The sequence below is a fragment of the Pongo abelii genome, chromosome 11 (assembly GCF_028885655.2).
Source record: "Pongo abelii isolate AG06213 chromosome 11, NHGRI_mPonAbe1-v2.0_pri, whole genome shotgun sequence".
Taxonomy (NCBI): domain Eukaryota; kingdom Metazoa; phylum Chordata; class Mammalia; order Primates; family Hominidae; genus Pongo; species Pongo abelii.
Window position 1 is genome coordinate 145,113,458 of NC_071996.2, and position 15,205 is coordinate 145,128,662.

The window sequence follows — 15,205 nt, forward strand, 5'->3', positions numbered from 1 at the left end:
TACTGGGAGTGGCACTTATTCTTTTTTTTTTTTTTTGAGACAGAGCCTTCCTCTGTTGCCCAGGCTGGAGTGCAGTGGCACAATCTTGGCTCACTGCAACCTCCATCTCCCAGGTTCAAGCGATTCTCCTGCCTCAGCCTCCTGAGTAGCTGGTATTACAGGCACATGCCACCACACGTGGCTAATTTTTGTATTTTTAGTAGAGACAGGGTTTCACCATCTTGGCCAAGCTGGTCTCGAACTCCTGACCTCGTGATCCACCCGCCTCGGCCTCCCAAAGTGCTGGGATTACAGCCGTGAGCCACTGCACCCAGCCAGGAGTGGCCCTTTCTAATTTACAGCCCTGTTACCCCACCCTGGCCATGGCCTGTTTGCAACCCCAGCAGCGTCATAGCAGCACACATTATGATGGGTCTCGTGATTATGCCATTTCCTCAAGTTTTACCTCCTGCAACTTAAAAGCAGATTTTGCAGCAACTTTTTGGTAAACTGTCAACTAGTAACTTGCTGTTGGACTGTACTTCTCTGAGTGAGGTGCTGTGAGGACCCCTGGAAGGACACAAGGGCAGAATGGTGAAGGCCGACTTTAACTTCCAGAAGCAATGAGTGGAAAACATCTTCCTGCTACACCCTGAACAACACAGTTATGAAGAATAAATAGATACTAGTAGCTTCTAGACTTTTTCTGAATTTTCATTACATAAAATATCTCCTTGTGAAATTCTGGCTTATTGAGGACAAAGAAGATTCTGCAACACAAACCCCAAACAGCGCATCTTCGGAAACATGCCTGTTTTCAACAAAAGAAGTAATCCACGCTTCAGGGGCTAGCACAGAGCCACAGTTCCACTTTGAGCCCTTCGGAAGTGACAAAGACCAAATGTGGCCCAGTATGTGAGGCAAGGCGAAGTAGGAATTTCATGCTGTTTTAAGGTTGCTTAGTGTACTGCAACTGAACGTGTAATAAAAGCAAATTCTAATAAATTTGTTGTTAATAACTTCCTATAGTGATGTTACCTAGGTTTTCTATAGCAATGAATGTTTCCTTGTGTTTTCAATGTATCTTGTGAAAAATTCCAGAGGAAAGCTCTGCTATCATGAGCACTGATATTTCATCTTAAGAATCCTAATAACTAGAATTCCTAGCAGCAGGCAAGATCTTTCCAGGGCTCCTGATTTGTCAATGTGAAAATAAGGACTTCCTCCCCTCCATCTCCCATGTCCCACTGGAGGATTAACCTGTTGAGTTGCTTATGCCAACCCAGCAAACAGGGAATCATGATGCCAGCTGCTCTCAAGAAGCTGCTCTATACTAATCTGCCTATACACTTACATGTTTTAGGTTAAGTGAACCAAGTTTGGGTTTTATAAACTGGTCACTATAAGCAGCTGCATCTGAAGGTGCCAACAATAGTGTAAGAGAATCTTGCTGTGAAAGCAGTTGTGGGTGGAGTAAGGAGGCACCATGGTGTGGCATTTATGCGACCAGGGGTTCAAGTTGAGTTACCTCTGTTGCAACATATGGTAAGCTGATTCAGTAATCATTGTTAGAAATCATGATAGTTTCAGTGTTCAAACACTGTACACTTGGAAACATAAATTTCCATCTTTGATAGTTTTGTTTGTTTTGAAACGGAGTCTCGCTCTTGTTGCCCAGGCTGGAGGGCAATGGTATGACCTGAGCTCACTGCAACCTCTGCCTCCCAGGTTCAAGCGATTCTCCTGCCTCAGCCTCCCAAGTGTCTGAGATTACAGGCACCCACCACCATGCCCGGCTAATTTTTTGTATTTTTAGTAGAGATGGAGTTTCACCATGTTGGCCAGGCTGGTCTCTAACTCCTGACATCAGGTGGTCCACCCGCCTCGGCCTCCCAAAGTGCTGGGATTACAGGTATGAGCCACCATGCCTGGCCTTTGGTGGTTTTTAAACAGCAGTTAAATTCCTTCTCTAAAACTCTAAAGTTTTCTTTTTTTTGTTTTTTGAGACGGAGTCTTGCTCTGTCTTCCAGGCTGGGGTGCAGTGGCACGATCTCGGCTCACTGCAAGCTCTGCCTCCTGGGTTCATGCCATTCTCCTGCCTCAGCCTCCCGAGTAGCTGGGACTACAAGCGCCTGCCACCACACCCAGCTAATTTTTTGTATTCTTAGTAGAGATGGGGTTTCACCGTGTTAGCCAGGTAGTTATCTTTAAAATTTGGCACTTAGTAGTTACTGGTTTCCCATAGAAAAACATTAGAAATTAACCTTTGAGAATTTTTTTTAAATAGAAAAGGATTTTTTTATTATAAAATACACAATGAAATATACTTCATCTTTAAAATTGGGCTGCAAGTTTGGCACCTATTTATTCGAAAACAAACATGGTTTTAAGAAGGAGAAAATTATTACTGTGTTTTAGAAAACCAAAATAAAAACCCCATTAATGAAAAACTCAAGGAACTGGAAAACAGTATCATGAATTGAGCAGTTTTATATAATCCATTTTTTAATGAATAATAAGTTTGGCCTTAAAATAGACATTATCTTTTCAGATGTTAGCCCTGGTTTGACATCTTAAGTCTCTAGCCTCTAGCAATGCACATAGAAAGTGTTCCCCCGTCCTTTTGCTTTACACACTTTGTGCCTTTTGCTTTACACACTTTGTGCCTTTTGCTTTACACACTTTGTGGTGCTTAATTTTATCATAGTTACATATTCTGCAGAGCCAAAAGAAGCCCCTAGAAACACAAGGATGGTATCCAGGCCCCCCTAGAGTCCTGGGGAGGATCCACACCGTCTGTGGATTGCTCTCTGAAATTGGGTAGATGAACCATCAACCCTCATTTTCATTTTATGTCATGTTTAGAATTGTGTGTGATAGAGGCTGTACATACACATTTTACAGGAAGCGCCTGGCACTGTGTGAGGCTGGCGGTTGAATGGTCAGGACTATAGTAGTGGCTCTAAGCCAGACTCACAGCCCTTTCTCATTTCTCGCTCCATCCCCCACTCCGTTCATTTCCAGGCCTTTCCACGAAGAGTCCTCAGCCTTCTCCCTCCAGCCAGAAGAGCCCTCTGAGTCTGAGCCCTGCATTTCAGGTGCCTTTGGGCCCAGCTGAACAGGGCTCATCCCCACTCCTGAGCCCTGTCCTCAGTGATGCTGGCGGAGCCGGGATGGACTACGAGGAGCCGAGACACAAGGTGGGCCCCTCAAGGCTGAGAAGCTAGCAGAGGGGTTGCAGGGTGGGCCTGTGCTCACTGTTCCTTAGGGTGGTGCTGGTGGGGACCCTGGGGCGGGGCAGGGAAGGGCTCTGCACTCACAGCCCTACCAGCCTCCTGAGCAGAGAGGAGGTACTGGGCCGCCTTCCCTAGCAAAACCTTCCTGAGACTTTCCTCTTATCTCTGGGACTCCAGGTTCCTTTGTACAAAAACAAGTTTCCTTATTCATTTAGCAAACGGTCCCTGGAACCCACAGGCTCCTTGTGTCAAGCTGGATCTTCCAGCCTCCCCCACTCTTCCTTCCTTCCTTCCTTCCTTCCTTCCCACCTTCCTCATTTCTCCCTCACTTCCTCCCTCCTTTGCTCCTTTCTTCTCTCCTTGCTTGGTCAAGCTTCTACTTTAACAATTGAGTAACTGGGAGGAAAGATCTGGGTGCTAAGGGAGGGTCCACTAGGGACCCCTTTGGGTTCCGGAGAGGCTCTTGGGTGGGAGACCCAATGTACAAGTGGGTGCCCTGGGCCAGATGTTGGAGACAGTGGAGGAGCCACCTGTGGGGAGGGGACGGTCCTCTGCTGTTGTGGCAAGGGGAGGGGTACATGGGCCACAGACAGGGTTGAGGGTTTATGACAAAGTTGAGGCACTGTCCCCTGTGGGTCTCTTTTTATCAAAGATGATAGGAATAAGGGCACAAACTGAGAGTCTGCAGGGAGAAAGTGACCGAGCAGAGAAGCTCACTGCTGGCAGGCACAGGGCAACCAGGGGCAGGGACGCTGTGGCCTCAGGGTGGCCTCCACTCTCCTAGCCCAGTGGAGTCTGCCTACAGCTACGGTTTTGTAGATGGACCCTAAAAGAAAAGACTCAGGGTCCGGGGAGTTTGCAGACTATATTGGGCCTGGAGTCCACAGAGAAGGGAGACACGGGGTCCCTGAGTGGCAGCTGGACGGGAAGAGGCCATGGGGCCTCTAGGAGGGAGGGAGTCAGTGCTGGTACAGGGGGAGGTATGTCATTGTGACACCTCAACACTCCTGCTTTGGCCTGAATTGGCCAGAGGATATTCTGTCCAAGGCCTGCCTTCCAGATGCCAGGGCTACCCGTGGGATGCTGGGACTCTCAGCAGGTAGGATGGCACAGGCAGGGCAGGCTCCTCCTTCCTGGTGCCCTGAGGGTCCCCCTGGATCCCACTGGAGTGGAAAGAGCCCCCTGGTCTGGAGGCAGCAAAGGATATTAAACGTACTGCTGCATGAGGCCTGCAGGTGAGGGCTGGTTCTGGGCCCTGGCAGCAAGACTGTTTCCAAAAAAGATGTCTTTTTATTTTATTTTGGAAACCTAATGACAGTCTCTTTAGTTCACTGTTTCTTTGGTACAAAAACAAAAAATGGCTATCAAGCAGTCTGTTATTAAGACTAAATTTTAATTTGTAACTTTTTATATTACAAAAATCAGTTGATTCTTTAGATGGTTTTCTATAGGGTGACAGCTTGTCACATCTGAGGATAATTGGGCTGGTGGCAAGTGGCCCTGGGAGAAGCCTGTTAGTCATGACGTGGCATGGGGCCAGCAGCATGGCAAGGCCCTCTGGGATGGGGGCACCTCAGGGTCCTCCCAGAGCCATGCCCTTGAGGAGTTGGTGGCTGGGTCACTGCAGAGAAAGATTCAGCAGCCCTTGGGCCCAGCCCCTGCGTGTGGGCACCCTCAGCCCTGACGTGGTGTCTCCTGTTGCCTCTCCTCAACACCTGGGCTCTGGAGGGAGGGCTCTGGGCTCTGCTTCAGTTCTGTGTGTGTGAGTTGACATAGTGAGGCTGGTGCCCAGCACAGGTGGGCTCCAAGATGGCAAGGATGGCCCCTTCGTCACCATGCAGGGGCTGCTGGTTTGACCCAGAGGTAGGTTCCCACCAGAGTACCCCTCTATGCTGACCTCATGAACCAGTGTGCCCAGCTAGGCTGCCACAGGTTCTGGGGAGACCCCGGCCCCAGATTCACTGACGGCTCTGCTGGCAAGGCCTGGCAGACCACTGTCCTGGGGAGCCAAGGTGACAGGGGTCTGAGAAGCACGTGCTGCCATTGAGGCCACCCGTCAAGCTTTTGCACTTGCACCCAGTTGCTGGGCTGTGCGGGGAGGGGCGAAGAGCTGCCCACCCTCCAGCCCACCCTCGCCAGCTTGTGCCCTCCTCCCCAGTGTCTCCCACTTGATGCACTGTTTGTCCCCTTTTTAATAGAGATTTGTGAGGATCGGCAGTAGTCGAAAGGTAGGAAAGCCAAAGGTGGCAGAAGCCTCTTCCACGCTCTGCATGGGCACATAGACCCTTCATGTAGGGACAGGTGGCGAAGCTCACAGGAATGGCACGCTCCTCTGGGGCTATCCCTGGCTGCCGTCTCATCCCTGGCCTGCAGCCCAGCTTGCTGGGGGTCAGGTTTGACATTGACCTAGAGGCGGGGGCAGAGTGGCAGCTGCTGTATTTTCTGTCCCTGAGAGTCTCTTCACAGTATTCCTTGGGCTGATTGGGCGGGGCGGGGCGGGGGCAGGGGCGGGACGGAAGGCGCTTCTCTTGGCCGCTCTGCTCCCCTGACTCCGCTGTAACCCACTGGTGGCACCTGTGATGAGAAGTCTCATCAGCAACTACTGTGGCTCTCTGATGGCGTATGTGTCTCTGTGTGCCTCGCCTCTGGAGGAGTGAAGCTGCTCCAGGACTCGAGCATTCTGTAGAACAACATTCAGAGTTAGGACATTGCCTTTGGACTCCATGCCACGGTGACTGTGGCTAGGAAGTTGTCCCCCCTCTACCAGACTCTCCCCCAGGGCCCAAGGCCAACAGTTTGTGGGGCATTAACATGTAACATCCCTGTCCCTCAGCTGTGCGGGGAAGGCTGGGGCCTCCCAGACCGTAAACGTGGGCCTCTGGGGACGGGACCAGCTCTGCCCCCGGAGAATTCACTGGGCATATCAAGCTCAGGTGGAGAAAGGACTTCTTTTTTTAGAGACAGGGTCCGTCTCTGTTGCCCAGGCTGGAGTGCAGTGGTGCAGCCACAGCTCACTGCAGCCTTGTACTTCTGTGCCCAAGTGATCCTCCCAACTCAGGCTCCCAGTAGCTGGGATTACAGGTGTGACCACATGCTTGGCTAACTTTCTTTTTTTTTTTTTTTTTTTTTTTTGAGAGACAGGGTCTCACTATGTTGCCCAGGCTGGTCTCAAACTCCTGGCCTTAAGTGATCCTCCCATATCAGCCTCCCAAAGTGCTGGAATTAGAGTCATGAGCCACCACACCCAGCCAAGAAAAGACTTTGTAAAGAGATTTTACTGAATTTGGATTTGAAAGATGGGCTCAACCTTTCATTTGAAAGATATAAAAGTCATTTTTAATATCATGAAGCTCAAAAAGAAAAAATAGAAAAAGCCTAAGGCTGGAAAGGTGGTTCAGCTTCTCTGTGGGGAGGAGGCCAGTGCACCAAGAGGTGGGGGCTGAGCTGGTGGCAGAGCCACATGGTGGCAGGGCTGTTGGAGCCAGGCAGGCTACCAGCTGTGGGGAAGAGCTGAGAGAACAGCAGTGGATGTGTGCAGGACTCTGGCGGGGGAGGCACAGCACCTGGGCACTGGAGGGCTCTAGGCAGCAGCAGCATCTCAGTGGACTGTAGGGTGCTGTCCCTTCACAGCTGGCTATATCCATGGGCTCAGTACTCACAGGATAAATGTGCCTCTGTTGTCCTCTCATCCACGAGGGGTGGACAACCCCGCAGGCTCTGCTAAACTTCACAGCAGTACAAGGAAGAAGACATGGCCCCACATGCCACCTCAGCTGCTTGCTCACTTGCAAACCCAGCTCCTGATACTCCTCCCAAACCTCCACTCATGGCAGCTGGTCTTTCCCTTGGCTTAGGCCAAAAACTGCGACAGTCACCCCTGCTGCCTCCAACCCTCACACCTTACCTCCACACTGGACCTTCAGAATGTGTCCAGGATCTCACCCCTCACCCCTCCGCGCCCCCCAGCCAGTGCTGTCTCACCGGGTGGTGCTGAGGTCCACAGGGAGCCTCTCTGCCCTCCTGGTCTGCTCTCATCCTGGGGCCCAAGTGTGTCACAGCACATTCAGGTAGACGCCAAAGGGTCCAGAATGCCCATGTGGCCTGTCTTCCCCACCAGTAGCCTGTCTGTTCCCTCTGACCTCCCCACATTTCTCCAGCCCCTTGACCTCTGACCTGTCCCACAGGCCACCCTGTCCGCTCTGAGTGAGGCTGCGGCCTGCTTTGTCCCCCAGCCTCCAGCCCCTCCTCTGCTCTGCGTTGTGCCTTGTACAGCCCTCTGTGTTTCTTGCCTGTCTTCTCCTAGTAGGACACCCTCACAGGGACAGGGGGCAGTGTCCAGGCACCTATTTGGAGCTGACACCTGCTCCATGGATATTTGCACGGCCCACCTGCCCTGAAGCTGGCCACAGTCTGGAGGTGGGGCAGGCGAGCTGCCAGGACAGAGCAGGATCGTGGTTTCTGGGCAGGGAGAGGATGGAGAAGAGGCTGTTAAGTTGCACCTCAACAGAGGGTGGCTCTTGGAGGGTTCAGGGTGGGGAGAGGCGCTCCAGGGACAGGACCCAGTGCCTGCCAAGGCTGTCATGAGGCATGTGCTTTGCCAGGAACACTGTGTTGGGTGAGGTGTAGAGGGTCCCCCACGGCCAGCTTGCCTGCTTGGCACCAGCACCTTGGGCAGAGATAGCCCTGCCAGCTATAGGAGCGCTCAGGGCTGGGCTGTCTCTAGCAGGGCACAGAAAACTGGGCCCGGGGTATGGTCCACATCTGCATCAGGAAGCGCACTAGCAAGTCTGGCGCTCTGATGCAGGCACACTTAGAATGCGCACTGTTTGCTCATTTTAATGACTTTTGTATGGGTTAGGTTTAATAATTTATAAGCACACACACACACTCATGGACCTGTGTCTGCTAACCAGCTATGCCACTGGCAGTGATATATAAAAAATGATTTTATCACAAAACCAATAATAAACTTCAGCCCTGTTTACATATGGTGATATTTGAACAGCAGTTCTTTTCTCCAGAAGAATAACAGGATTATGTTTTTACTCAGGGATAAATCTCTTCAGAAGTTGAAGATGAAAACCCCCTGACGATGTTACCTTGAGCAGAAGAAAGCAAACATTACAAACTTCAGGCTCCCTGAACGTGGGAGGGTGCCATGTCCCATGGACGCACACTTACAGCTCTGTGCTTCTTTCAGCGCATGCCTGCAGATGAGGCCTACTTCATAGTCAAAGAGATTCTCGCTACAGAACGAACATACCTGAAAGATTTAGAAGTTATTACCGTGGTACGAAAGTCGTTGATTACTTTGATTTTTTTTGTAAATAAATCTCTCATCTGAACACAGAGAAATATCTCTTTTTTTTTTTTTTTTTTTTTTGAGATGGAGCCTCACTCTGTAACCCAGGCTGGAGTGCAGTGGCATGATCTCAGCTCACTGCAACCTCCGCCTCCTGGGTTCAAGTGATTCTTCTGCCTCAGCCTCCCTAGTAGCTAGGATTACAGGCGCCCACCACCACACCCAGCTAATTTTTGTATTTTTAGTAGAGGTGGGGTTTCACCATGTTGGCCAGGCTGGTCCCAAACTCCTGACATCAAGTGACCTGCCCACCTTGGTCAGCCTCCCAAAGTGCTGGGATTACAGGTATGAGCCACTGCGCCCAGCCAAGAAATATCTCTTGATAATCATGAGACTTGCATGTATATATTTTGTTAAATATATCTGCTTTAAAATTATTCTAAGTCAGGTCAGAACATTGGGTCCAAGTTTTTGTGAAGCTATAAAGCTGCAAAGTGTCCATTTGAAACTTTTGATGTAGGATAGTTTCATTATATTTGAAAACTGGATGGTCAACAAAGAGGATGGCTGTAGTGTTGATTTGAACCCTCTTTGTAGGCAGTGACTGGAGGGTCATCACTGGGTGACCTATGGCTACGGGCCCTCAGGGGCACAGTTTCTCAGTCTCCAACAAGAGCCACACCTCTCATCACACTACACTCTTCCCACAGTGGTTCCGCAGCGCAGTGGTGAAGGAGGACGCCATGCCTGCGACTCTGATGACACTGCTCTTCTCCAACATCGATCCCATCTATGAGTTCCACAGAGGCTTCCTGCGCGAGGTGGAGCAGAGGCTGGCACTCTGGTAACACCCCTTCAGCCCCCAGGTCTTGGACCCCCACACGGGAGACTCCCACACCAACTCATCATCACTGCTCTTAGGAACTTCCCAGCTTCAGAAACTAATTCAGAAGAGCCATTTTTTTCACTGGAGCATATTTTTAGGAGCCTGTGGGGAGAGGTACAGATGTAATAATACCCTTTATTCACCCTCTTCCAGAAAAGAGAGTGCAAGGAGCAAGTTAAAAATGGAAGATCCCTTTTTGCGTGGTTACTGTCTGTTTTAGAGAATGGCCAGACACATAATAGCAGCTTCCATCCAGGGCAGGCCCTGACCTGCGGCCTCTTCCACCTCAGCTTCACCACCTTCCTCCAGCTGGAACCAGGGCAGCTGTCACCCTGCGTCAGATTACAGTGCCTTCTGCAAGCTTTCACCATGTTTAGAACGACTTTGTTGCTTTTCACTCAGGGAAGGGCCCTCCAAAGCCCACACAAAAGGTGGTCATCAGCGAATCGGGGACATCCTGCTCAGGAACATGTGCCAGTTAAAGGTAGGCTGCATGGTGACTACTGCCTACATGAATGCTGTTAATGGGAGCAAAACCATCTTCCCGAAGCTGAGACCCGTCAGAACAGCGTCCCCTCAGAAAAGGGTCCCCTTAGAACAGGATCCCCCTCAGAGTAGGGTCTCCTCAGAACAGGGTCCCCTCAGAGAAAGGTCCCCTCAGAGCAGGGTCCCCCCAGACCAGCACCCCCTCAGAACAGTCTCCTCAGAGCAGGGTCCCCTCAGAATAGGATCCCCCCAGACCAGGGTCCCCCTCAGAGCAGGGTCTCCTCAAAACAAGGTTTCCTGAGAACAGGGTCCCCCTCAGAGTGGGGTCTCCTCAAAACAGGGTCCCCTCAGAGCTGGGTCCCCCCAGAGCAGGGTCCCCTAAGAGTGGGGTCTCCTCAGAACAGGGACCCCCTCAGAGCAGGGTCCCCTCAGGGCAGGGTACCCTCAGAACAGCATCCCCTCAGAGCAGGGGACCCCTCAAAAAACAGGGGCCCCCTCCGAAAAGGATCTTCTCAGAACAGGGTCCATCTCAGAACAGGATCCTACTCAAAGCAGGGTGCCTCTGGAGCAGGGTTTCCCCAGAGCAGAGTCCCCCCCTAAAGCAGGGTCCCTCCAGAGCAGGGTCCACCCAAAACAGGGTCCTCTCAGAATAGCATCCCCCTCAGGCTCTCAGAATAGGGTTCCCTCAGAATAAAGTAAAGTTCCCTCAAAACAGAGTCCTTCTCAGAGCAGCAGCCCCCTCAGAACAGGGTCTCCCTTTGAGCGTCATTCCCATTAGAACAAGGTTCCCCCAGAACAGCATCACCCTCAGAACAGGGTCTCCTCAGAACTCTATCTTCCTCAGGGCAGGGTCCTACTCTGGATGGGGTCTCCCTCAGAATCTTGTTTCCCTCAGAAAAGAGTCTGGCTCAGGGCAATGTCCAGGGCCCCATCAGGACACTGTTTCCCTCAGAACAAGTTCCCTCCTCACCGCATCCCTCAATAAGGGCTCTCCAAGAATAGAATGCCCCTGAAAACAGCATACCCTTCACAACAGGGTCCCCCAGAACATGATCTCCCTCCAATCAGAACTACCCCCAGAACAGACTCCACCTTAAAACATTGTTTGCCTTAGATCAGGGCCCTTACCAGCCTCAGAACATTGTTCTATTCAGAACCTTTTTCTCCACTGATTAGCATTCCCTTGAGGACAGTGTCCCCATTTCCATCAGGACAGGACTCCCCCAGAGCAACGTTCACCTCAGAGCAGGATTCTCCCCCAGAACATTGTCCTCCTCAGAATGGGTCCCCCAAGAACAGCATCCTCTTCAGAACAGGGCCTCCCTCAGATCAGGGTTCCCCACAGAACAGAGTCTTCCTCAGAACATCATTCTCAGGACAGAGTCCCCCTTCCCCAGGACAGGGCCTGCTCAGGGCAGAGTCCCCATAGCTGCTGTGGGGAGGGCAGGGCTCTGGGACTTGTTTCCACCTTGGCTGCTAGGCTTATAGTTCAGGTTTTTCTTTCAGGTGTTCCAGCTCCACGAAGGGCATGTAGCAGGGGTCGCAAAAATGGAGTAGACTTTTGGATAGGCGGGGGCAGCACTGGGGGAAGTGAGATTTCTCTTCAATAGGAGCAACGGTACAGGTGTTCACGTGTGGACAACAGTGCAGGTCGTGCATTGACTGTTCAGGGGTCTCACTCTTGCTTAACGTGCCTGGAACAGTTCTCCCTCCCTCTCAGGCTGCTCATGAGTTCACCACGTGACTGCCGAAGGTGTGGAGCTCTGCATAATACCATGAAGCTGAGCCACAGTGACGACGACGACTCAAGCTCCCCCTCCTCCATCTCTAGCCTGTCCCACCTTCTACCCAATCCTGCGAGACTCTGGCCACTTCTCACACCCAGAGTTCCCAAGGGACCATAGGTTTTGCTGTTCTGTGTTCAGATAGCCCCACTTGAAGAACTGCATTCAGCCTAGGTGCCCTTTTCCTGCCTAGATGGAAGCTGAGTCAGGTTGTTAATGAGAAAGTTCTACTTATCCCAAAGGCAGTTGCACTAATTTAAATTGAAATATGCACAAATCTGTTTGATCCAGATTATCATACTGTAGTCATCTTTAATGTTCATTAAAACAAAATGATTTGATATTAAAACCCTTTAGCTCTGGGGAGGCAGCCAAGAGCTCTGTCCACAAAACCAAATCTGGATGTCAGAGGCCAAGACCCCAGGGTGGGATCAGGGACCACCCCCTCACGGGGCATAAGGTCAGTTTTCCCCCAGAGCCCAGGCCCCTGTCCCCCCACAGTGCAAGTGTGGTCCCTGAAGCCCTGGCGTGGAGTGGTGAGTCCCAGAGTGGTGCTTGTCTTGGAAAGAGGGGCCCTTGGCCAGCCACCCCACAGCGACACTATACAACTCCTGGAGCGCCTGCCAGGATTGAAGCCATGATCAGGTGCAGGTGGGTGCCAGGCCCACTGTGGGTGGACACCGGTCCTCAGCACCACTCACCACTGCCAGGCAGGCCGGGGACCAGCAGACTCCTCAGCCAACCCTGTCCCTTGGCCCGGCCCTGCCATAGAGAGGGGCCCCAGCCCATCATGGGCATTGGCAGGGCTTGGCCACTTCCACCTCCCGCTAGAAGCCTAGCGAGTGTGGATGCATAGACATCTGAGCCCAGCTTCCTGCGTCCCCACCTGGCGCTCACAGCCCCTCGCCCCCAGGCAGTGGGCCAGCCCCACCTTCACTCCCCTCCCACCCCACCCCCACCCCCCCACCTTGTACCCTCCCAGGGGCTTCCAGAGCTTTTACACCTGGAGAAACATTCCCCACTCCCCCACTCCCCTTTGGCCTCCCTGTACCCTGAACTGTGAATATTTTTAACCCCTAAATATGTAAATATGGCCAGCTCTTGTGACACAGAGATTATTTTATCAACTGTCAGTCCCCATTCCTTTATGATAGAGTTCTCCACAGTGGTTTCTGACTCAGGCTCCAGTGGACCAAATAAAAGTGTTTTGTTAAAAAAATAAAAATAAAAAATAATGTAACCCTTTAGCTGAGCGCAGTGGCTCATGCCTGTAATCCCAGCACTTTGGGAGGCTGAGGCAGGTGGATCGCTTGAGCCCAGGAGTTTGAAACCAGCCTGGTCAACATGGCAAAACCCCATCTCTACAAAAAATACAAAAATTAGCTGGGTGTGGTGGTGTGCACCTGTGATCCCAGGAACTCAGGAGGCTGAAGCAGGAGAATCACCTGAGACCAGGGAGGTTGAGGCTGCAGTGAGCTATGATCGCACCACTGCACTCCAGCCTAGGTGACAGAGTGAGAACTTGTATCCAAACAAACAAACAAAAAATCTTTAAGTTAGAGAATAGTTTAGTTGAATATGTCTGTGTAATACTCAGAATCCACATACGTGTATACATGTGTTGTAAAATCATCAGATATGGGCCGGGCATAGTGGTTCAAACCTGTAATCCCAGCACTTTGGGAGGCTGAGATGGGTGGATTGCTTAAGCTCAGGAGTTCGAGACCAGCCTGGGCAACATGGTGAGACCCCCATCTCTACAAAAAATATTTAAAAAATGAGCTGGGCGTGGTGGCACATGCCTGTTCTTGTAGGGGGCTAAGGTGGGAGGATCACTTGAACCCGGGAGGCAGAGGTTGCAGTGAGCTAAGATCCCGCCACTGTACGCCAGCCTGGGCGACAGAGCTAGATCCAGTCTCAAAAAAAAAAAAAAAGTCAGGTGTGGTTATTCCCTCTGTCCAGTAACTGTGTCAGCACAACCGCTTAGTTCCACTCTTGAGAGAAGTTTCTGGAGCGAGCCCTAAGACTGGGCAGGACTCGAGTGGGCTTTGTTTAACCCCTGCCCTGCACTCCCTCACTGTGTCCCACGCAGCCAACTGCAGCCTTCCCATCCTCAATTCTTCATCTGTCCAGTGGGGAGATGGCCCTGGTCCACTCAGTGCATATGATATGGGGCCGGTTAGTGGTGCACGTAGCAGTGAATTGGTGCAATAAGGTGCAGATCACATGGCATCTGAGACGGGTTGAGATGCATTCCGTGGAGGCTAGAAAGCCCCCGCTGGCGCACGCTGGGCCACTGGTCCATTTGCCCTGTGGGGATTTCCAGCTGGCACCTGCCATCAAGGAAAACAGGCCAGTCTCCCCCTGGACCCCTACATCTCCTCACCTAAAGGCCCCACTCTTGCGCCTCCACAGGAGTTTACCAGCTACTTCCAAAGACATGACGAGGTCCTAACAGAACTGGAAAAGGCTACCAAACACTGTAAGAAGTTGGAGGCAGTGTACAAGGAGTTCGAGCTGCAGAAGGTCTGCTACTTGCCTCTCAACACGTTCCTGCTGAAGCCCATCCAGCGGCTGCTGCACTACCGCCTGCTGCTGCGCCGCCTGTGCGGACATTATACCCCCGGGCACCATGACTACGCTGACTGCCATGGTGAGTGTGGGTGCGGCCCTGCATCTCGAGGATCAGCGTGCGTGGCTGGGAGGCAGGGGCGGCTTTGCTAGACCTAAAGACTTCCTTCACTGGGAAGCACAGGAGTCCACCGCATTAGGGCCTGGACCACAGTGGTCAGCATCGGCCCTGGCCTTTCTTCCCGTGTCCTCTGCTGCTGGCAAAGGGCAGGTCCCAGGCTACACCAGGTCTCGTCTATTCTGCTCCTCCACCCTCAGGCAAGGCCCTGCCCATCTCCACGTCTGAGCAGTGTAGGGGATGACTCTGATTGCCCTGCAGGGGTCACAGGGCATGCTCCTGCTGGGGACCCCACAGCCCCCACAAGTGCACTGGGCAATGGGGTGCAACCCCCAGAGCAACCTGCTGCCTATGGATGTTTCTGTCCTGGAGGCCTTGGCTCTAAAACATACAAAAGATTGGGCCAAGGTGACCTGTTAGAAGTTTTTAACATAGACAGCCTTTGTAATTTTTGATGTTTATTAAAGGGATAAAAGAGTAAACTCTGACCTTTTTAACCTAAAAATAGGATTTCTAATTTTGTTGTAAATTTAGTCCCCTTTTCTGAGATGACTCAGTCATGAGGGGAACACTGCGCTAATGGGGACCTATTCTGATGGGGATGTGTTCTGATGGGAACTTTATGCTTATCAGGAGGTTTTTTGTTTTTGTTTTTGTTTATGTTTATGGTTTTTTTTTTTTTTTTTGAGATGGAGTTTCATTCTTGTCGCCCAGGCTGGAGTTCAATGTTGTGATCTTGGCTTACTGCAATCTCCGCTTCCCGGGTTCAAGCGATTCTCCTGTCTCACCCTCCCTAGTAGCTGGGATTACAGGCGCCTGCCACCACACCCAGCTAATTTTTGT

General features: G+C 51.6%; 1 protein-coding gene across 10 annotated transcripts in view; it reads left to right on the plus strand.

Moving 5' to 3' along the window:
* The window catches only part of FARP2 (FERM, ARH/RhoGEF and pleckstrin domain protein 2), a 142,409-nt gene that overhangs the window by 100,472 nt on the left and 26,732 nt on the right, over positions 1-15,205 (plus strand). For 7 of the 10 annotated variants that reach the window (XR_008523158.2, XR_008523157.2, XM_063712631.1 and 4 more), the window contains 5 exons: positions 3,004-3,179; positions 8,416-8,505; positions 9,228-9,361; positions 9,806-9,887; positions 14,089-14,326. Coding sequence is in view for 7 of the 10 variants with exons in the window: in XM_063712631.1 (XP_063568701.1) it covers positions 3,004-3,179; positions 8,416-8,505; positions 9,228-9,361; positions 9,806-9,887; positions 14,089-14,326 (720 nt within the window). In the remaining 3 variants the exon portion in view is untranslated. Of the gene's footprint in view, positions 1-3,003; positions 3,180-8,415; positions 8,506-9,227; positions 9,362-9,805; positions 9,888-11,395; positions 12,290-14,088; positions 14,327-15,205 lie in introns of those variants that run through there. The other 3 variants (XR_008523159.2, XM_063712633.1, XM_054550141.2) reach the window with 2 other exon arrangements.